This window comes from Asterias rubens, chromosome 9, assembly GCF_902459465.1.
Source record: "Asterias rubens chromosome 9, eAstRub1.3, whole genome shotgun sequence".
In the NCBI taxonomy this organism is placed as follows: Eukaryota; Metazoa; Echinodermata; class Asteroidea; order Forcipulatida; family Asteriidae; genus Asterias; species Asterias rubens.
In genome coordinates, this window is record NC_047070.1 from 19,225,793 (window position 1) to 19,248,173 (window position 22,381).

General features: G+C 40.8%; 2 protein-coding genes across 3 annotated transcripts; both read left to right on the forward strand.

The window, feature by feature from the left end:
• The first annotated feature begins 624 nt into the window (after positions 1 to 624).
• On the forward strand, positions 625 to 11,042 carry LOC117294570 (proton-coupled folate transporter-like). 2 transcript variants are annotated; one of them, XM_033777033.1, is made up of 6 exons: positions 625 to 2,862; positions 4,439 to 4,504; positions 5,437 to 5,610; positions 7,245 to 7,328; positions 9,507 to 9,666; positions 10,844 to 11,042. In XM_033777033.1, the coding sequence occupies exons 1-6, from the start codon at positions 1,932 to 1,934 to the stop codon at positions 10,914 to 10,916; spliced, it is 1,488 nt and encodes a 495-aa protein (XP_033632924.1). In that variant the 5' UTR covers positions 625 to 1,931; the 3' UTR covers positions 10,917 to 11,042. The 2 variants fall into 2 exon arrangements, with proteins under 2 accessions (XP_033632924.1, XP_033632925.1); XM_033777034.1 differs by lacking the exons at positions 7,245 to 7,328; positions 9,507 to 9,666.
• A 2,160-nt stretch (positions 11,043 to 13,202) lies between these two features.
• On the forward strand, positions 13,203 to 22,268 carry LOC117294264 (BRISC complex subunit Abraxas 2-like). Its single transcript, XM_033776626.1, has 9 exons — positions 13,203 to 13,298; positions 14,789 to 14,879; positions 16,073 to 16,109; positions 17,086 to 17,152; positions 17,869 to 18,068; positions 18,567 to 18,698; positions 19,077 to 19,161; positions 19,592 to 19,742; positions 20,775 to 22,268. The coding sequence occupies exons 1-9, from the start codon at positions 13,209 to 13,211 to the stop codon at positions 21,368 to 21,370; spliced, it is 1,449 nt and encodes a 482-aa protein (XP_033632517.1). The 5' UTR covers positions 13,203 to 13,208; the 3' UTR covers positions 21,371 to 22,268.
• The last annotated feature ends 113 nt before the right edge of the window (positions 22,269 to 22,381 follow it).

A 22,381-nucleotide genomic window follows, 5' to 3' on the forward strand; every position in this document is an offset into this window, starting at 1 on the left:
AGCACTCTTTGAAGAGCCATATGAAGGACAACTCTTTTTCGAGTGATCTTCCACTCTTTTAGATTGAAGTTTGCATCTTTTTGAGTGATTTTTCACTCTGTCCTGGAGTGAAACCCTTCTAAAAGATAATAATAAAAAAGGAGCCGTATGGAGGACAGCTCGAAATGTAAAGAGTGGTGTTTTTCACTCTTTTACATTTAGAGAGTAGGGTGGGTTCAATGCTCCCTAACGTCAATGGAAATTACGGAAAATAACTCAACCAAAGTCTTACGATTAACTCTAAGTTGGGAAGAGTTTGGTGAAATCGACGGCTTTGTGTGTTTACCAATCTATAAAACCCAACCTTGCAGCTTGTTATTCTACTCGTGTAGGGGGGGGGGGGGTCGATAAGTTCCATTCAAGCTTCATTCAACCATAAAGAGTGGTCCTTGATCGAGCCATGACCCAACTGTGTTTTTCAGACACCCACAGTGACCCCTACACCACGGTGTACGTACATGTTTGTATATTGTACACAACTTGACCCAGTGTGTGGAGATTGAGTACACCATACGCATTGTGCGTACAGTATGTATAATATTATGTACGTACACGTGTAGTGAATTCAGTGGGATCGCTGGAGAGTATACGGTATTGTATCCTGTAAGGCTAGGCTCTGTTAACCTGGAACGATTCTAAGGCTTGGGCGGATCAAAAATACACCGTCTGTGGTAAATTCATTGCTTGTTTTTTATTTACACGCGATAGGTGTCCCACCAGAGAGAAGTTACAGATTTGGACTGGTAGAGTTGAGACCATTACAGTACCATGGTTGTACGAGCAGAGAAGACCCAGCGAAGACCAAGCCTTGCATAAGCAGATGGTTTTTACGGGGGGAGCTGTCTGCCGGTGGTAAGGTCGAACAATACCATGGAGGTACCTCCATGGCAATACCGAGGAAATGTTGTTCAATAACCGGGTGGTCAGCAGTGTATATTCGGTGTATAAAAATATAGGCCTAACTGCAGCTATTGCGTTTGTATGTGTTTTCAGAGTTTGGTCTTTGCGTCTCGATCGATCCGAATTCTCTGGCACCCTTTCACTTTCGCATTATCTATGTACGTACATTCAACACAGAGGTGTGGTTCTATATGGCTATGATTCGACCAAACAACCTAATCCACCTTGGTGTATGCGAGAGCTAACGAGTTTTCAAGACGACAATGAGGTCTCCCAACTTTTGTCCAAAGGGAGTATTTTTAATCGTGATTTTGGTAATTTCTAAAGGGAGTGCAATTTGATCATAGAGCAGGATCATGCTGTGATAGTTTGACGTCTGTGAATCACATGGGCTAGCAGTTGTCCCGTAGAGCTGCTTGGCCTCCGTTATCGTTGCAACTGGCCCTTTGTAGATAGAGCTTGGCTTCCGGACAATTTGGTCAGCAAACTGCATTGAGGGAGGGTTCATGTTTCTGTTGTGTTGAGTCTCATAGCAGACTGGAAAGCCTGTCTAAAACAGCTCCACCCCAATCTGTGGTATGACCTCCTGTCTAAATCGCCGGTTTTTAGGTGTCCCTTGGTGCATTCTGTTTGTATCCATAGAGCAAGGAAGATCCAAGACCGGTCTTCCAACGTGCCTGCGCCTGGATCAGTGGGACAGCTCTAAATGTAGCACAGAATTGGGCCTTCAGCAAACGAAACACAGCAATGCCCATACTCGTTGTGCTTAAGAGACATTCTTATTGACTTTTCGGGACTAAGTTTTATGCATGAGCTTTTGAAAAAAAATTGAACTTTTTAGTTCTACAAATATCTCAATCGAACGATTACTGGTCAGCTATCTTCTATTCTGAAGTGTTTGATTTATCGTTCAGTTTCTAGACTCGGTTGCTGTGTGTGTCCGTGAGCGTAGATTTGAGGACATTGGTTGGTTAAGAAACACTTGTATCAGAATGGGAGTTTGTGTTTATATCCGTCGTCTGTTAGGCGGCATCACAGTGGAACCTTTAGTGCTGGCTGCCATGACAGCTATATACTTCCTCGTCCAGGGCAGGCAGCAGTTTTTCTTCTTCAAACTCTGCATGATCAACTACAACGACCTGGAAGCCTGTTACAACCTTAGTGGGAATCCTCACTGGGAAGAGCAGGTCCAGATTGACACTGCTCGCTGGATGATGTACACGGACATCGCACTGCTGGTTCCGACTTTGTGTTCCAGTCTGGTCCTAGCTGCGTGGTCCGATCGGAGCGGCCGGAAACCTGCACTCATCATCGGATGTCTAGGTGGTGTTATTTTCGGAACAGTCTGGCTAGTTTGTTCCGTGTGGATCCACATCCCGATGCCATTTCTACTCCTAGGATCGTTGGGTCTAGGAGCTTCGGGTGGCCAGGTCATCATCATGGCGACTGCTGTGAGTTACATTGCGGATATCACAACCACAGAGGAGCGAGTAAAACGTGTTGGGCTAGCTGATGGAGCTCTCTTTATAGCATCCGTTATTTCGTTATTTTCATCAGGGCTACTGTTGGATGCCCATCTCTATTCGCTCCTCTTCATTCTTATGATTGTGCTTTTCCTTTGTGGTATATTATACACACTTGTGTGTTTGAATGAAACGCGTCCACTGGAGTCTTCCGAGAACTCAACGGTGCAAGAAACGGATCCCTTGCTCGGGGGATGTGGAGAGCCGAATGACGGCGAGGACTTGGCGCACGCCCCTCGCGACCACGACGGGGGTGTCGGTGGGTTTTGTGCGGCGTGTTGTAGCGTAGACTTGGTGCTGAGATCCTTCGTTGTTGCTGTTAGGAAACGGCCAGGGCGGAAGAGATTGATTATTATTCTGGTGATGGTCGCATTTCTTGTGAATCAGGTCGCGTTTGTTGGTAAGTTTGACACCTAGACCCCTTTAATTACTGAGCTGCTTATAGCCGGAAAGTGGCTAAGCACAATAAAATTCTGCTTACCTACCAGAATAAGGTTAACAGCCAAATTACTATGGTGTACCGTTATTAAGCAAATTAAGGTGTCAAGCAATATTTTCTGCTAAGGCAGCTCTTTGACAATGTACACCAGTATTTTCAATTCAGTTCAACATTTATTTCCATAATGCAAAAAATGTACTCAGGGTTTGTATATAATTAATTAGAACGAAGGTTTATTGAGCAAATATAATAATTATACAAGCCTTAAGAACTTCAAAAAATGATAATTATGCGAGACACAATGAAATAGAGGCAAATTCAAAAGACAAAATCTTGTGAGTGTCGTGGACTTCGAAACGGAACTAAAGCTACAACAGAATAAAGACAGGGACAAAGCCAGATAAACAAAGCAAACGCTACTTAAAGACACTGGACACTACTGGTAATTGTCAAAGACCAGTCTTCTCACTTGGTGTATCTCAACATATGCATAAAATAACAAACCTGTGAAAATTTGAGCTCAATTGGTCGTCGAAGTAACGAAATCATAACGAAAGAAAAAAACACCCTTGTCACACGAAGTTGTGTACTTTCAGATTCTTGATTTCGAGACCCTCAAATTCTAATTCTGGGGTATCGAAATCAAACTCGTTGGCAATTACTTCTTTTTCGAAAATACGTTACTTCAGAGGGAGCCGTTTCTCACAATGTCTTATACTATCAACTTCCCCCCATTACTCGTTACCAAGTATAAGGTTTTATGCTACTAATTATTTTGAGTAGTTATACCAAAAGTGTCCACTTCCTTTAAGAAGAAGTCACTCAGGATAATTAGAGAGAAGATGTTTCTTGTAGAAGAGTTCTTAAAGGAACACGTTGCCTTGGATCGGACGAGTTGGTCTATAAAAAGCGTTTGAACCGGTTTTAAATTAAATGCACATGGTTGGAAAGATGTTTTAAAAGTAGAATACAATGATCCACACACATTTGCCTGAACTGACAAGGTCGGCCATTTATTGGGCTCTGATGGGAGATCGCGAAGTTGTCCGACTCATAGCTGACAGCTACCCCTTCTAATCAAATAATTTGAGGGTGATAATTAAGGGATTTGCAGCTTCTTCGGGAGATTTTTTTTGAAAATGTTGGCAGCAAAATCATTACAACGAGGGCAATGTAAAACTACACTTTCCGTGCAAAACACATGACATCGTGGAACATTCTCGTGGAATTTCCTATATTGGTGGAACTGTGTTTACCCATTACTGGCATTGTTCAGCCACCGGTAAGGTCTCATGTTACAAACTCCGGAATATTTGTCAGTGATTTCAAGAATTGAGTCTTTATTGAGTCAAAAAAACCACAGTAATCATGTCTTTTTAACGCCCGTTCATATGCAGTAGGCCGTGTTTGTTTAAATATAATACCCACTATAGGTCACGTGACGCACGGAGCGCAATCGGTCTATTATATTCTTAAACAGAAAGCGACTGGTGGGGTAAAACAATCAATGTTACTTTACTTTACTTTGTTTTAACAGGTTTCCAAAGTGTGTTTGTGTTATATGCCAGCAAAGCACCCTTCAGATGGAGTCCATTCATGATCGGTAATTACACGTTCTGTTTTAAATCAAGGGGATAAAAGAGTAGCGACGAGTTCTTAAACTGCCGTTTAAAACCGACAGGGTCGTAGCCGTGCGATAAAGGCCCGAGCCGAAGGAGAGGGCCTTTATCGCTTGGCCACGACTCTGCAAGGTTTTAAACGGCAGTTTAACAATGAGTCACTACTCTTTTATTCCCCTTCATTAGTTTCTTTTTGGTTACATAGCGAAACCCTGTAAAACTTATCCTTTTCCGACGTTCTTGAGCTCTGTACGTGTTTTGCATTTTTATGACTGAGACAGTTTCGGATATGCATTCGTGCGCGTAGTATGCATCTAAACGTATCCGAAAACAACCATTTATAATCAGCTCCAGCTGGTCATTATCAACCGTTTAAACACCCCACGTGACGCGCTCTTCACCAATAGGAATAGCGAAACCGTCTGAGGTATTTATGAATGTAAATTTGAGGAGAGGAGATCACGTTGCAGATGACATTATGTAAAAAAAAACCACACGAATAAAACGATCACTGGTCGATAAACTCCACTGCGAAATTAGATTATTTCTTTCTCATCAAATATAAAATTTCAAACAGAAATATTTCAAGTGATGTTTTCTACTATCATCATCATTACACGTAAATCTGTGATCTTCACGATATCATTTTCCTACCAATTTTGTAATGCTCCTTTAATATTGTGTACCATAACACTCGAAGCGTTCAATAGTTAAATACTCGAAGCAGTCACTGGGTGCGTTCGTTTAGCTTCCCTGGGTCGACCCAGGTGTGTGGCGGTTTTTTTTCCAGGACGAACGTGGGTAATTATCTGCACACGTTCGTCCTGGAAAAAGAAAACGCCACACACCGGGTCGACCCGGGGAAGCTAAACGAACGCACCCACTATTATTTGTATACTTTATTTCCATTCCCTAGGTTCCTTAATAGGCGTCATAGCAATAGCAAATGCCATTGCTCTGCTGGTGTTTCTACCCTGTTTACGATGGGCACACGTCAACAATAATGTCATAGTTATTTTGGTCTTGCTGTCCATAAGCATCAGCTGTGGACTTTTCTCGATTGCCAGAACAACAACTGCCATTTGGTTAGGTAGGTAGCGGGTGCAAGCCATTTGGGCCATTATTTAATAGAGCTGCTTATAAGCACCGTGCGTCGTTCAATAATTTTCTTCTTAAAGCCAGTGGACACTATTGGTAATTGTCAAAGACTAGCCTTCACAGTTGGTGTATCTCAACATATGCATAAAAAAAACTAACCTGTGACAATTTGAGCTCAATCGGTCATCAAAATTGCGAGGTAATAAAGAAAGAAGAAAACACCCTTGTCACACAAAGTTGTGTGCGTTTAGATGGTTGATTTCGAGACCTCAAGTTCTAAATCTGAGGTCTCGAAATCAAATCGTGGAAAATTACTTCTATCTCGAAAACTACTCCACTTCATCGGGAGCCGTTTCTCACAATGTTTTATACTGCCAACCTATCCCCATTACTCTTTACCAAGTGAGGTTTAATGCTAATAATTATTTTGAGTAATTTCCAATAGTGTCCACTGCCTTTAATAATAAATGTGGCTTCTTATATAGCGCACATGTCCGTCAGCCAGTGACGCTCCTGAATTATGAGACCTAATTTTGATAGCACCATGTAATGCTTTACAAGGTGCTGTGGCACCAGTACGAACCCCTTCTCTTTTCGATAAGTGCACTGGGTTCTTTTACATACGTTACACAACACATGGGACCAACCGCTTTACGTCTCATCCGAAGGACGAAGCAATGGTCAAGTGTCTTGCTTAAGGACACAAGTGTCGCGGCTGGGGATTCGCCCACACTCTGCTGATCAGAAACACCATAGTTTGAATTCGGTGCTCTTAACCGCTCGGCCACGACACTTCCATATTATACCGACAATAGAGATCAGTGGCCAGGCCCAAAGGGACCCGGACCCGGGCTAAGTTTGACCAATGAGTTGTAGAGTGTTCACCTCTTTATAACAAAGGGCCATTGCACACGATACAACATTTACAGGCAACTTTGAGACAACCAACTGCAGTGCATACTACAGGCCCACTTTAGTTGCACATGGGTCATTTTTCGAACATTGTCTTACGATCTACAATAAAAAATAGATGAACATTGAAGTGTAGAACTTTCCTTCTTGGAGATTGCCTGGAACTGATTGCCTGTATATTGCCTCTTGTGACATGCCTTTAGATGTTCCATAACATATCTGGTTTTACACATCTTTTGATGACAGTTTTATACTTTTGTTTTTACCTTGACAGCCAAAATTTAATTAAATTAATAATATTGCTAATCACGATATTGCTAATCCTCTGAACCCCTATAAATAAGCCCACTCATCTCTTACATCTTCAGTCTCCTGACGATGACTAGAGCAAGCTAGTCCAAACGTTGAGACCAACCCAAGAACTGACTCCGCGGTAGTATGATCTAAGCTAAAGTAGTAGTCCCAGCCTATTCCTTTACCATCCGCCCGAGTAATAGTTAAAAAGCAGGACAGTTCTTTTCAGAACTGAGAACTTTCCTGAACCCCCGAATATCTATCCCGCGGTAGTAGAATAAAGAAAGACAGTTCTCTCGGAACAAAGTCTACCTGGCAAGTAGATACACACATGGTGTTACTGCAAACCAAATATATATTGATACCTCACCATGCAATGCCTCAAATCCTAATCACGATTTTGTTTTTTTGTATCTATAGCCGCAATGCCAACGTTTGTCTTCGGATTGGTTCCCGCAATTTACAAAGGATTGACAACTATGTTAGTTCCTGGTGACGAAACAGGTTCGTACAAAGACTATCCCTGTCTAACTTCGCCAAACAACATCACTCAACAATATAATAGATGTTAAATTTGCATCGGGGATAAAGAATATTAATTTTGTTTTTTACCCATACACCGATGTGTGTTAGCACTGTATACTCAGTACTTTCCCGAGTCCTGTGAAAAAATATCACAGGCATGTTACTCGGGTGGGATTCGAACCCACGACCCTTGCAATTCTAGAGCAGTGTCTTACCAACTAGACTACCGAGGTTGCCCGGCAGCTAGAGGCAGTTCGAAAGAACTAAAATTAATATTCTTTATCCCCGATGCAAATTTAACATCTATTATATCGTTGCGGTACCCGCTGCCAAAACATAGGATTCGAACTGCCTCTAGCTGCCGGGCAACCTCGGTAGTCTAGTTGGTAAGACACTGCTCTAGAACTGCAAGGGTCGTGGGTTCGAATGCCACCCGAGTAACATGCCTGTGATATTTTTTCACAGGACTCGGGAAAGTACTGAGTATACAGTGCTAATCACTCAACAACTTGAAGAGGGAACTAAAGACATACTTGTTCACTTAGACGTATTTTGGGTTTCATATAAGTTAGATTATGTTTATTCTTCATTTTTAATTGTATGTTTTCATTTTGTGTATGCCAACCGCTCCCTCTGAAGTGACGTAGTTTTCGAGAAAGAAGTAATTTTTCACGAATTTGATTTCGAGACCTCAGATTTAGAACTTGAGGTCTCGAAATCAAGGATATGAAAGCACACAACTTCGTGTGACAAGGGTGGTTTTAGTTTTATTATTATCTCGCAACTTAATTGAGTACAAATTTTCACAGCTGGTTTGTTATTTTATGCATATGTTGAGATTATACACCAAGTTGGAGGACTGGTCTTTGACAATTACCAAAGGTGTCCGTTGCTTTAATTGAGCTCTACAATGTGTATGGCTCTTTTTAACTGCTTGCCATGTATCACTAAACACACACAGGTTTCAGGGACTCTTCCACAAAAAGTGTTCAGTGTTTCTTTACAAGCACTTACGATTCTACCTTGCTTGCACTGGAAACCTTTGGTAATTATCACAGTGTTGTCACTTATTGTATCTCAACATATGCATAACATCCAAATCGGTGAAAGTCTTGACTCAATTGGTCATCGAATTTGCAAGAGAATAATGAAAGCAAAAACATGATTGCTGCACAATTAATTTGTATGCTTTTAGATGACTATAATAAAAGGCTCCAGGCATGTAGTCTTAATATTTGAGTGACAGTTTATGGAAACTGAAAAGAAGAAGGGGAACTAAATCAAAAAAATTGTTGGCATAAAAACTTACTTGATGAGCAATGGAGAGCTGTTGACAGTATAACACATTGTGAGAAACGGCTTCCTCTGAAGTATGTTGTCTTCTTTTTAGAGAGAGGTATATCAGGGATAAGATTGTTCAGACTTTTGGCTGAATTCAGACTTTTTGTTTCTGCCTGGTGAAGAAAATTAGACAATATATTTTGTCCACAAATAAAGAAATCCTGCTTATTGGTCTACTTCTCTAGTGCTTTGGATACTGTTCCGAAAAGCTCTTTGGAATCTATAACCCCAGGGGTTACCAAAAGGTAGAAATGCCATAATTTCAACATACCTTTGAATTTGTATCCAAGTTTTAGACTTTTTTGTTAGTAATGACTCTCATCCCTGTATATTACCAGGATACGTGTGCATTACAAGTCTTATTATTATTATTATAGGTTTTCTCTGTCAAATTCGGCAAATGAGCAATCAATTTCATTTTCATGCGTTCGAATTAAAGCTGTTTTGCCTCTCCAGTTGTTACTGCGTTTCAAATTCAGAATTCGGCCATTCAATTTCCTTTAGAGTCGAGTCAAATTCCTGTAGCACTCTGTTCAATTTAGCGTACCGTCATTCTTTTTCGTGACACACACGCCTCCAGAAGCGTCTGCGAATTTGAATGCTGCTTTGATGAATTTTAAATTGAATGATTATTTTGTTAAATCGAATGACGCAACATTACATTTTACTAATCATAAAACGAAATCGAATGACCATTTTCAGTAGCATTCGATTTCGCGCGAAATAGAATAGCTTGGTGGTTAAATGCTCATTTGCCGAAATTAACCGAGATTAACCTATAGTATTATTATTAAGTCTTATTACTTGCATACACAGGTAGTGTGGTGGCCTTGCTGATGAATATGGACGCCATTGCTACGTTGTGTGCTGCACTCATATTTGATAATCTCTACCCTGCAACTCTTCATATTCTTAATGGGACCGTCAGCTTCCTAACTGCCAGTGGACTTTTCTTTCTTGAACTGTGTATCTTCCTGTAAGTGTGAACTCTTCTTTTTTCCCTATTACATTCGGATATGGGATTGTCATTCTCAGTTGGGCACTGAACATCACACAATAACTAATCTGTGAAAATGCGTCCAATTAAAACATTCCAGTTTGGAGTAGGTCTATTCGTCAAGAATTTGCCCAAAATATTTCAAACCTATAAAGACAGTGGACACTATTGGTAATTGTCAAAGACCAGTCTTCCCACTTGGTGTATCTCAACATATGCATAAAATAACAAACCTGTGAAAATTTGAGCTCAATCGGTCATCGAAGTTGCGAGATAATAATGAAAGAAAAAACACCCTTGTCGCACAAAGTTGTGTGCGTTTGGATGGTTGATTTCAAGACCTCAAGTTCTAAACTTGAGGTATCGAAATCAAATTCATGGAAAATTACTTCCTTCTCGAAAACTACGTCACTTCAGAGGGAGCCTTTCTCACAATGTTTTGTACTATCAACCTCTCCCCATTACTCATTACCAAAAGAGGTTTTATGACAATAATGATTTTGAGTCATTACCAATAGTGTCCACTGCCTTTAAGGACCCTTAGCTGTATTTGTAACACAGCTTTGGCTGCATGGTTTGAATGTTTTAATCAACCAATGATAACAACCATGCAAGTCTCGGGCGTATTCATTTTTTGGCGGGACCTATAATTGGTCCCTCCTAATGCTACAATTGGTTAAAGGATCGAACACATTGCCTTGGATCGGTCGAGTTGGTCTTTGAAAGCGTTTGTAACCGTTTGTTAAAAAATGCATAGGGTTAGAAAGATGTTTTAAAAGTAGAATATAATGATCCACACACATTTGCCTCGAAATTGCGTGGTTTTCCTTTTACTTTGCGAACTAACACGGTCGGCCATTTTATGGAAATTTGACTCCCATAAATGACCGACCGTGTTTGTCGACGAGTTAAAAGGAAAACCACACAATGTCGAGTGATACTTGTGTGGATCATTATATTCTACTTTTAAAATATCTTTCTTATCGTGTTCATTTTATAACAAACGGCTACAAACGCTTTTCAAAGACCAACTCGGCCGATCCAAGGCAATGTATTCCTTTAATAAAACGTGCGTGCTTTAACGGTTCACAATACCGTACAACATTATAAACCGATTTTAAACATAATAAACTGATGATGATTTTTTTTTTTGCAGAGTCGTCGCATACTTCTTAAAGTATCATAGTGGTAATGAGGATTCAGGTTCAGTCGATGAAGCTACAACGTAATGACGTAATGACGTCACTAGAGAAGGGAGTCAAAATGGCCACGTTCGATCAGGGTCATTGTGAACCATTTATGCTCAATTGGCTATCGAAGTTCCATTAAAATAATGAAATAAAAAACACCATTGTTACGTAGAATTGTGTGTTTTCAGTTCTCAATTTTTTTTGTGAGCGTGTCTACTCACTTAAAGCCATTGGACACTTTCGGTAAACAGTTGGTCCAAAGGCCCACACTTCGTGTATCACAACTTATATATAAAATAACAAACCTGTGAAAATTTAGGCTCAATCGGTCATCGGAATCGGGAAAAAACAACGGGAAAACCCACCCTTGTTTCCGCCATTTCGCCGTGTCATAACATGTGTTTAAAATAAATCCGTAATTCTCGATATCGAGAATTGATCTTGTTTTAATGTTTTCTCAAAAAGTAAAGCATTTCGTGGAACAATATTTTAAGAGAAGTCTTTTACCATTACCTTCTGTAAACCCTGTAAGTTATTTGTAAATCTGTGAACCTTTTTATTTGTCTGTTCCGAAAGTGTAAGGATCCGGGCGATTGGCAGATCTTAAAGGAGACATCGCTGAAAAAAAGTCCAATAACATTGGAAGAACAAAGAGAAGTCCTCGATTAGCTGGAAACTAAGTTATAAGTACATCAGCTTTCGATAAAAGAAATTTTGAGCCAATCATTTCACTTCAAGGCAATGTGGCTATGGAAAAAGATAATTAGTCTCCCGAAATTTGAGTTTCAGAAACAATACTGTCAGATTGTGTTTTCAGAGAAATCGTTAGAGAAATTATACCAACTTTGGTAATTAAAGGACTAAAATAATCTGAGACGAAAGCTGGGCATGTAGAGAATCAAAGGTTAAAATTATTAGGAGTTGAACATAACTTGACGATCCCTTGGCCTTGGGGTAAAGTCAGTATGTTTCCACGCCGCTACAAGGTAAGCTATATATAAATTAAAGGCACTGGAAGACCACTCTTCTCACTTAGTGTATCTCAACATGTTTAAATCATCTTCCCGTCAAGTTAATTCGGCAAACTCCCTCAAAGATATATAAACACCAAGCTGACAACAGCCAATCTCACTCATACAAACGTTGGTTTCAGTGAACACTATTGGTAATTACTCAAAATATTATCAGCATGGTTGATCGGTTGATAGTATAAACATTGTGAGAAGCGGCTCCCTCTAAAAAGACTTAGTTTTCGAGAAGGAAGTAGTTTTCCATGAATTTGATTTCGAAACCTCAAGTTTAGAATCTGAGGTCTCGAAATCAAGCATAGAAAAGCACACAATTTCGTGTGACAAGGGTGTTTTTTCTTTCATAGTTATCTCGCAACTCCGACGACCAATCGAGCTCAAATTTTCACAGGTTTGTTATTTTATGCATATGTTGATATACACCAAGTGAGAAGACTGATCTTTGACAATATTACCAGTGTAGTGTCTATTGTCTTTAACGTGAATTAAACATCAAGAAATTGTGATTCAGTACTAGACGACAATATTTATTCTCGTCATTTTGAAATGCATAAAATGACAAACCTGTGAAAATTTGAGCTCATTTGGTCATGGAAGTTGCGAGATAATAATGGGAAAAAATTTACCTTGTCACCGAAGCTTCGAAATTGTGTGCTTTCAGCTGTTGATTTCGATACCTAAAAATCTAATCTGAGGTCTCGAAATCAAATTCGTGGAATGTTACTTATTTCTCAAAAACTATGTTACTTCAGAGGGAGCCGTTTCTCACAAAGTTTTATACCATCAACAGCTCTCTATTGATCGTTAACAAGAAGGTTTTTATGCTTCCAATTTTTTTGAGTAATTACCATTATTGTTCAGAGCCTTTGAGTAAATAAAAGAAAAAGGCATTAATACAGCAAAACAAAAGAAATCGTGAAAGAAACTTCTCTTATTTCTGCGAAACTTTGCTTAGTGTTTTGTTTCATATTATTTTGTATTCTTCGTAAAACCAATGTATTGCTTTTTCTGTGAATCTTTTGATTTGCAATTTTTTAATGTGATTTTTTATGTTTGCTGGCAAAGAAAAATAAATGAAATGAAATGAAAAAACAAAACGGGTTGGACTTTTGGATCTATTGCCGAATGCTGTATGCTGTAGGATTGCTCGTTTCATCAACGTTGGTGGCGCTCTTTAGCTCCCTTTCTCGGCAATTTTCGTACCTGAATCTGTGGGCCAGACTGTTCAGTTTGTTTACACATACGATGTGCGTATGTTGTGGGGAGTCGGGAGCTAGTTTAAAAAGGAAGTTGTATTTCCATCATGGCGGCCTCCAGTACCGTAGTTGTCAATGTCAGTGGATGCGTATGGAGTTCGCTATTTCTTGATCATGCCAGTAGCATTGGTGACCAGGTTTGTGTTTATTAGATACATTAGTGGTAACCTTGATTTGGGTACAATAATGTAACGTTTGACTCTCGGGGGCGGCGCTAATAGGAGGTCCTGTTTTCAAGTTAAAAACCAAATAAAGCAAACAATTACAAAGTTAGGCCTACTAACTACAGTATACACTACAGTTAGTTATAAACACGTAAGGCCAAGGGCAGGCTCCACTGCACTGGCTCTGGTTTGGTATTTTAGGTATTTCTACAACTTACAAATACAAGATTCAAAAATATGTCATAATGTTGAGTACTACTACTAACTAGGTAGTAGCTAGTAGTTGATAACGTAACCCTCCTGCCGACACGGCTGAGCCGGAGGGTTACGAAGCATCTGCAACCTGTGCAGGGCGAAATGGTCAAACACGTACATTTTCAACAGCTAGTCAACAGATTTGCTAAATTTTTACCACTTTCAAGTAATCTCTGTGCCCCTAAGAGTCAACTCATAGACTCAGTCAGGCAGATTGAACTGCACTGCATTGTGTATCATACACAGGTATCCATTTGAAGATGGGGGGCATGGGGCCGGTGCGTATCATACACAGGTATCCATTTGAAGATGGGGGTCGTGGGGCCGGTGCGTATCATACACAGGTATCCATTTAATGATGGGGGGCGTGGGGCCGGTGCGTATCATACACAGGTATCCATTTAATGATAGGGGCGTGGGGCCGGTGCGTATCATACACAGGTATCCATTTAATGATGGGGGGCGTGGGGCCGGTGCGTATCATACACAGGTATCCATTTAATGATGGGGGGCGTGGGGCCGGTGCGTATCATACACAGGTATCCATTTAATGATGGGGGGCGTGGGGCCGGTGCGTATCATACACAGGTATCCATTTAATGATGGGGGGCGTGGGGCCGGTGCGTATCATACACAGGTATCCATTTAATGATGGGGGGCGTGGGGCCGGTGCGTATCATACACAGGTATCCATTTAATGATGGGGGGCGTGGGGCCGGTGCGTATCATACACAGGTATCCATTTGAAGATGGGGGGCGTGGGGCCGGGCCAAGTGAAGAACCAACACGGGAGTTCAGCATATTGGCACTGTTAGTGTTACTCTACATGCTCTAGGCGCGTACTGATGGCCTGCAGAGCTAGCTAGACTCCTAGAGTCTGGTGTTTCTGCAGGCCTCATGTTTTCATAGTTCACCTACTTGGTAAGAAGTATTAAATGAATTCACAAATTTTGAAATATTTGTAGCTGTACATTTATATGCCATTTTTTATATACAGAAAGGTTTGTTCTGAAAAGAACCGTTGAAGACGATCACAGCATACTGATCGAAATGTCGAGTTGAACCAACGGTTCTTTTCAGAGCCACCCCAACTCAATAAAGATAGTCATTACATGGTGTTACCGCAAACCTTTCTATATTGTATTTCCACCATGCAAAGTTTCAAATCCTACCATGTTTTATGTTTAAATTTTTATTTATTTCAACAGGAAGGTTTTCTGTTTGGGGAGATTGTGCGTAAAACAAACACTGACATCAGCGACTCACAGATTACCAGAAAGATTGAAAATATATCAATCAGTAAGTAAATCTAACTTTGAATTCGCCCCGTCCCCAAAACTCAAATATCCCGAGTTCCTCCCCTGAGTTCTTCCGAATGACCTCAGCTGCTGGATGTGGAAGTAGGCATATCAGAGTCCAATGCTTTGGCTGTTGACAATACTTTAAAGGCAGTGGACACTATTGGTAATTACTCCAAATAATTATTAGCATAAAACCTTACTTGGTAATGAGTAACGGGGAGAGGTTGATAGTATAAAACATTGTGAGAAACGGCTCCCTCTGAAGTGACGTAGTTTTCGAGAAAGAAGTAAATTTCCACGAATTTGATTTTGAGACCTAAAGTTTAGAATTTGAGGTCTCGAAATCAAGCATCTGAAAACACACAACTTTGCGTGACAAGGGTGTTTTTTCTTTCAATATTATCTAGCAACTTCGATGACCAGTTGAGCTAAAATTTTCACAGGCTTTATGCATAGGTTGAGATACACTAAGAAAGAAGACTTGCCTTTGACAATTACCAATAATGTCCAGGGTCTTTAACTCCTTTAACTCACTTGTGACCGGTTTATCCCTTCAGAAAAAAAGTTGTAAAATAAATAACCCACAATCACACAGTTTTCAGAATATGAAAGATGACTCTTTAAGGATTTGAACTGCCTCTTACCATCAGGCTCTAGAGCTCTGTGGTTTAGTGGTAAGACGTCTGCTCTAGCAATGCAAAGGTCGTGGGCTCGAATCCCAATCGAGTGATTTGCATGTTTTTTGTCCCTTCTTTTCAGTACTAAACAGTTCGTAAAACACACACAACAAATTATATATTCTAATTTTTAATCCCAAATGCAATTAATGGGTGGCATGGTTGGCTTGTGCATAAAGGGCTCGCCTCTCACCAAGGTGACTCGGGTTCGATTCCCGGCCAGGGCAAATGTGAGTTGAGTTGTGCTTTGGTTCTCTTCTAGACTCTGGTTTTCCTCCCTCGGGAAAAATCAAACACTGTCGATCTTGGCTGTGCTTCTTAGTCATAATGGGTTGATGTGGCTGGCAGCCAAATGCGCCCTTGCATGCCTGCTTCTTGAACACGTTGTAGCCGCTTCCTTCGCAATTCAGCTCTTAGCTGCGAGTAAGGATGATTAGCCCCCTAAATTATAAATTTGACACCTATTAATGGATTCTTGCTGTAATGATTTATCGTTTCTTTTTCTTTTTTTCAGATGTTTATTCCCACTTTGCTTGTTCTGAGCCTCACAGGTAAGGATATTTAGCTTGAGTAGTGTAAAGGTTGGGTGTATCAGGAGATGGTAGGGGGTAGGAGACATTCTCAGAATAATATTTGTTAAAAAGAAGATCATGCATAGACTTGCCTTCCAAAATCTGTTCATGATCGAGTTCCCTTTCCAGTTGCACTCCAAACTGCTGTTGTTGGCATAAACCATTTTGAGATACGGTGAACACATTCAAATTAATACTTGGGTAAATTTGTCTGGTACGCCCAAACCAAACGGTGCACTCCTGTAGTGTCCGCCAGACCTCAAGAAGGCTTATGGTGGCTGAATGTTAGCGAAACATTCAATGGTGTTAACAGATAATGTGACTAAAATCAACATGGTATGGTTGGTGTGGGTAATCAGGTTAGCATAATGATTTCTGTCCTCGCCTTCGACCTCTAGGACCCATGTCGAATCACGCCGGGGCGCTACAAGGATTAGGTTTTTTCAGTCTCTACCTGACTGCATGTGTTTCCCTGGAATAATTCTCTGGGGTTTTCCTCTTTAAAGTTCCTTCTTTGTCTTCTCTCAATGGGGTTGATTTCACAAAGACTTCTAAGACGAGTGCTAACTTAGGACTAGTGCTAACTTAGGACTAGTGCTAACTTAGGACTAGTGCTAACTTAGGACTAGTGCTAACTTAGGACTAGTCCAGGTGATATTAAAAACGTATGGCTAGTATGGAGTTACTCGTCCTTACTCGAGATAAGACAGTGAAATCCTTTGTGAAATCCACCCCCCCCCCCTTGGCTAGTATATTGATAAAGTACCCTGAGAATCCTTGGCTTAACTACCCGAATTAATAAATTGGAAAGTCGAGCCCATCTCGGCCTTTAAAACGTCTTCAGTGACCTTACTGAGGGTGCTGTTTTGGGGCTTTTGTCGTCATTTGTAAGGGGTCTATTCAAAAATATTAAACAGTTATTACAATTAATACTTTCTTCTCTTCATTGTTTTAGTTTCTATGACAGGAAAGGGCACGCAGATAAAGTCAAGTTGTTATCGATGCTGAAAGACAATTACAAGGTAATCCTGACGGAAACATATTTCTCAACTTCATGTCACGAGTAACATGCCTGTGATATTTTTTTCACATGACTCGGGAAAAGTACTGAGTATACAGTGCTTACACACATCGGTGTATGGGTAAAAACCAAAATTAAAACAACTTCATGTCGCTGTATTTCCACGTCTGTCTGTCTGTCTTTCCTTGTATGGCAGCCCCAACTTAAGCAAACGTGTACCTGGGTGTCTCCATTTCACTAATTTTTTCCCTTCTAAACTTTCATTATACATTCAGAACTACCTCAAGTTTACACTCCATCCAGGAATCTTGATCAAGTTCCATGCTTTTCCTCATTGAACCCAAGTCTCGACACTCATGGGGTGACGGGTCTTTTTCTTCAGCTACGCCGCGCATCTGGAACTCTCTACCACTTAATCTTAGATCTTGTCTTTGTACCACAAAGTTCAAATCTCTTCTCAAAACTTATCTTATGTCACAGATTTTCAAGGACTAATTTTGTTGTGTCTGTTTTTCTTTTGTTTTGGTTTTTGGTTTTACTGCGCCTTGAACACCAAGCAGGGTGAATATGTGCGCATTACAAGTCTTTATTATTTATAATATTATGTAGCAAATTGTGCTTTTGGGAACATCATTTTTCATGATCCGGATTTGTGAAATGGCAATAGATGTTTGTTGAATTGAAACTTGAATGTTTTTGTTTCCTTGTCTGTGCCAGCATATGGTAGGCTGGTATCGCTTCAGACGGAACACCCCGTTAGAACCGTCCATGCGGGAATCTACTTTACACAAAACGCTTCTCAAGACGATCAACACAGACACCCCTCACCTCTTCCTACTTGGTCTCTTCACATCAGGGTTATCATGGAACCAGTCTACACATTCCTTCAACTACCAACTGCTGACAAAAGGGGACAGGTATGGTACCCTGTCACCTCTCACCCCTAACCAACCTCATTTCCTTTTACTTTTAATCTGTGATGAAATAAATAAGTTGATTGATTTCCAGTGGTGTACGATCTTGCTGCCCCATTCCCCCAGGAGTGCCTTGGTTGATTATAACCCCTGGAAGTGTAATTTTTGAAGTATACAACGAAATTAAAGTTAGTCCTGTAGTTGATCCATTCTGTTTTTGAGTTAGCTATCAGAAGAGGCATGAAATGTATCCAGTTTATGGTGAACATGTAAAAACATTGATTATGGTAATCGTGTAAAAACATTGATTCATTAGGTTCATCCACAGGATGAAGCAATAATGGTTAAGAGCTTTGCTCAAGGACACACAAGCTACGACCGCAAGTCCAACCAACACTCTGCTGCCAGCAAAAACAGAGCTTGAGTCCTGTGAACTAGCTCAGCCAAAACGCTCCCACCAAAACCCCAAATAACAGCATGGCAACTTTGATTTATATACAGGGGGTTTCAGTGTGTAGCAGTTAAGATCATCAACCTGGGAGAAACGAGTCACTCTGAGTATAAAGAGACGACAAGAACAAGTAATGCAGCCAAGGGAAGAGGAATCTACACTAGCATCCTCAATAACTTCAGGTATTTCAGTCTTCTCCATTAATCTTTTCACTGTGACTACACTGCAGTTAACAAGCTGTATGTACATGTTGTTAAAGGCAGTGGACACTATTGGTAATTACTCAAAATATCTATTACCATAAAACCTTACTTGGTTACGAGTAATGGGGAGAGGTTGATAGTATAAAACATTGTGAGAAATGGCTCCCTCTGAAGTAGCGTAGTTTTCTTACTTAGCAACTACGATTGATTTGCAGTTAAGATCAATCTTAGCTCTTTGTGAAATCGGCCCCAGGTTCGAGGTTGCGGAATCTTGGCTGAGATAATGTCTAGTCGGATAAGTTTAAATAAAGCCAAAATAATTAGAGTGTTTTTTGTTCACTCTGTTTTATTCTGTAGGGGCCGACTAGTTGACGTTGAAGGCAGTCTTCAAGGTGTTCATGTCATCCAAGACGTTAATGAAACTGTGTACTCCAAAATGCAGGTGGGTTCCCCAATCCCGAATCCATGCCAAAAAGATATTACTATAAGCACTGGACACTATTGGTAATTACTCAAAACGATTGTTAGCATAAAAACTTACTTAGAAACAAGCCATGGAGATCTGTTGATAGTATAAAACATTGTGAGAAACGGCTCCCTCTGAAATAACGTAGTTTTTGAGAAAGAGGTAATTTCTCACCAAATAATAAATGACTTTTGACCTGAAGCCTTTTATTAGGCATCTGAAAGCACACAAATTTGTGCAACAAGGGTGTTTTTTCTTGGTAGTTTTTGGTGGTTTTAGGTTTTGCAGGTGATATTTGTGTAGGGCATTATTCCTTGTTGGGTGTTAACCAAACATTTCTTTACAGATTGCAAAAATTATACTCAAAAAGAAGCCAATTAAAGTACCTTTTTGCATAATTTTCCAGAAATTAAAGAACGAGATCGGACAAAGTGAGCAAATGCTGCAAACAGAAATGGAGGAGGTTCGGGATCTACAACGGCAGAAAAGAGAACGAGAGAAGAGGGAGGTACACAACAAGATGGAACAGCATGCAAGGCTTGCCGCTGCAAACACAGGTATTGGAGACCAACATACAGCTAGCATTTAGTCAAGGCGCACGCGCCACCCCCAGATGTCAAGCACGACCCCCGGATATCACGTACAAAAAAGCCATGCGGGAGCGACGAAGCGCCTTAAGCAACTCGTTTTAGGGCCTTTGGTTTTTCTTTACTTTTTGCCACAGATTTTAGTGGGAAAAATGTAATGCATAATGAGTTGTTTGCCAATGAAAAACGCAGTACCGTAGATCACACGCCGCGTGCATGCCCCTTGACCCACATATTCATAATGGTGCACCAAAAAGTCACGTGCTGAGGGCAAAACAAAGAAGGTTCATATATGGATAACTAATTAGATAAACCAGTTGCTAAAGGCGCTTCGCCGCTCGCGCTGGTCTTTTTTCCGTGCGTGATATCTGGGGTGCTGCCTTGACTAAAGGTTAACATACAGGGGGAGCATACATTGTTTGGACAACCCCCCTTTTGTTCTTGGTTATATAATTAGCTCTGCCCTTAAAGGCAGTGGACACTATTGGTTACTACTCAAAATAATGATTAATATAAAACCTTCTCTTGATTACGAGTAATGGGGAGAGGTTGGTAGTATGAAACATTGTGAGAAACAGCTCCCTCTGAAGTAACATAGTTTTCAAGAAAGAAGTAATTTTCCACGAATTTGATTTTGAGACCTCAGATTTAGAATTTTAGGTCTCGAAATCAAGCATCTGAAATCACACAACTTAGTGAGATTTCTGTTCTAATTTGGTATTTAAGACCGAGCTGTGTTATAAAACACATATTGACTGGCATAATTCGGTAACTAGTGTACGTCTATTCTCCCTCGGGCTTGTGAGTGACCAGAAGAGGGACCTATTTCCCTTGGCCTTCGGCCTCGGGAAATAGGTCCCTCTTCTGGTCACTCAAAGTCCCTCTTGGGAATAGACGTACACTAGTTACCTCATTGCCAGTCAATATATGTGTATACTGTCAACCCAAACTACACTATGTAACATTTTGTTTACTGATTGAGTTATTTTCCTCCTGTCTTAGTTCTTCCTGATGCAGAAGACTTCGCTGACATTCCAGCACTACCAAAGGCTATTATTCACCACCCTAAGCCGCCCGATGATTCAGCAGCCTCAGTTCTTGTACCATTAGCAGCATCCGTCAATGTCTCAACGACCAGTAAAGCTCAAACGAAAACAACCCACTGCCAAGCCAGCTGCCTCCCTGTTGCTGAATCCCACCCCCCTGCCCAACGCCTCCCTGTCGCTGACCGAGTAAAGACCACAACGCCCAGTACCTCAGGTCAAACACAGGCTGAGGCACCAAAAGTTAAAGTTGTATCGCCCGGGGAAACAGTTAGTAAAGATCCGTTTGCTGGACTTTTGAAGGACATGAAACGATCCATACAGAAAACAACGAGTCTCGGGGAAGAGCTGAGGCCTGTTGAGGGTCCCCGCTCAACGAGGGCGCACTCTTGGGATAAAACCAGGACCGAGGTCGACCCAAGGGGTACCCCGACCAAAAATAGGGGTTGGAACTCAATGGAATTAAGTGGCTCGTCCCCGTCGAGGGGAAGTACACCATCAGAGGATGATTCCAGCTCCCCTCAAGTCTTACCCTCTTCCTCTCCTACATTCTGAGTGGCAAGGAAGCGCCCTCTATGTGCTAAAATACGCAGTTGCTGCCTCGCAAGGGATGGATGTTTTGCTGAAAGATACGTCATGGACAAAATTAAGTACCGAGTGGAAAACGAGTAAATCTCTGTCATTGCAACAACAGATAAAAAGGTATCTCGGCAACGATGTATTGTTGTGTACATCCCATTGAAAAAGAGTCCGGAGAACGCTGAGCTCGGCCGCCCGCTGTGTCGTCTGTGGACGCGGCGTATGGTTACTGCACAGTATGCGTGTATACAAAAAATGAGCATCACACGACACGGGTGTATGGCAAAATTGTAAGATGGCAGCGCACGTGAACCGTTTCTACTGTTTTCATTGGTCAATCTACTGTATTGCAAGAATATTTTTGCCATACACAAGGCATACACGTGTCCATACAAATGGTCTCACAACAAAACCACACGCAGAATGAGACACTCAGCGTTCTCCGGGTTGTAACTTCTATGGTACATCCTAAATGTATTGCAAGGTATGCTGTTGTGTAGCTTGAAATAATACTTGTCTTGAAAAGTCTAATGTAAAAGTCACTACTGTAAAAGACACAACAATAGATCCTTTTTGGGAGAATGCCTGCTCTTGGGTGAACTGTTATTGCAAACCAAGCCAAGTTTCATGAAGCTGCTTACCACTGATTTATGTGCTTACCATGCACTGCAAAGCATTTGATTCTATGGTGCTAAGCGCAGAGTTCTGCAGTAAGCAGTGCCGTGAAATTGGGCACAGTTTATTAACATTGTGTCAATCGAGATATTGTTTGAGATTTGGGAACATACAAAGAACACTTCACAAATTTATTATTTAAAGACACTGGACACTTTTGGTAGTTGTCAAAGACTAGTCCTCACAGTTGATTATCTCAACATAATTCATAAAATAACAAACCTGTGAAAATTTGAGCTCAACCGGTCGTCGAAGTTACGAGATTAATGAAAGAAAAACATACCGTTGTCGCACCATGGTCACGCAAAGTTG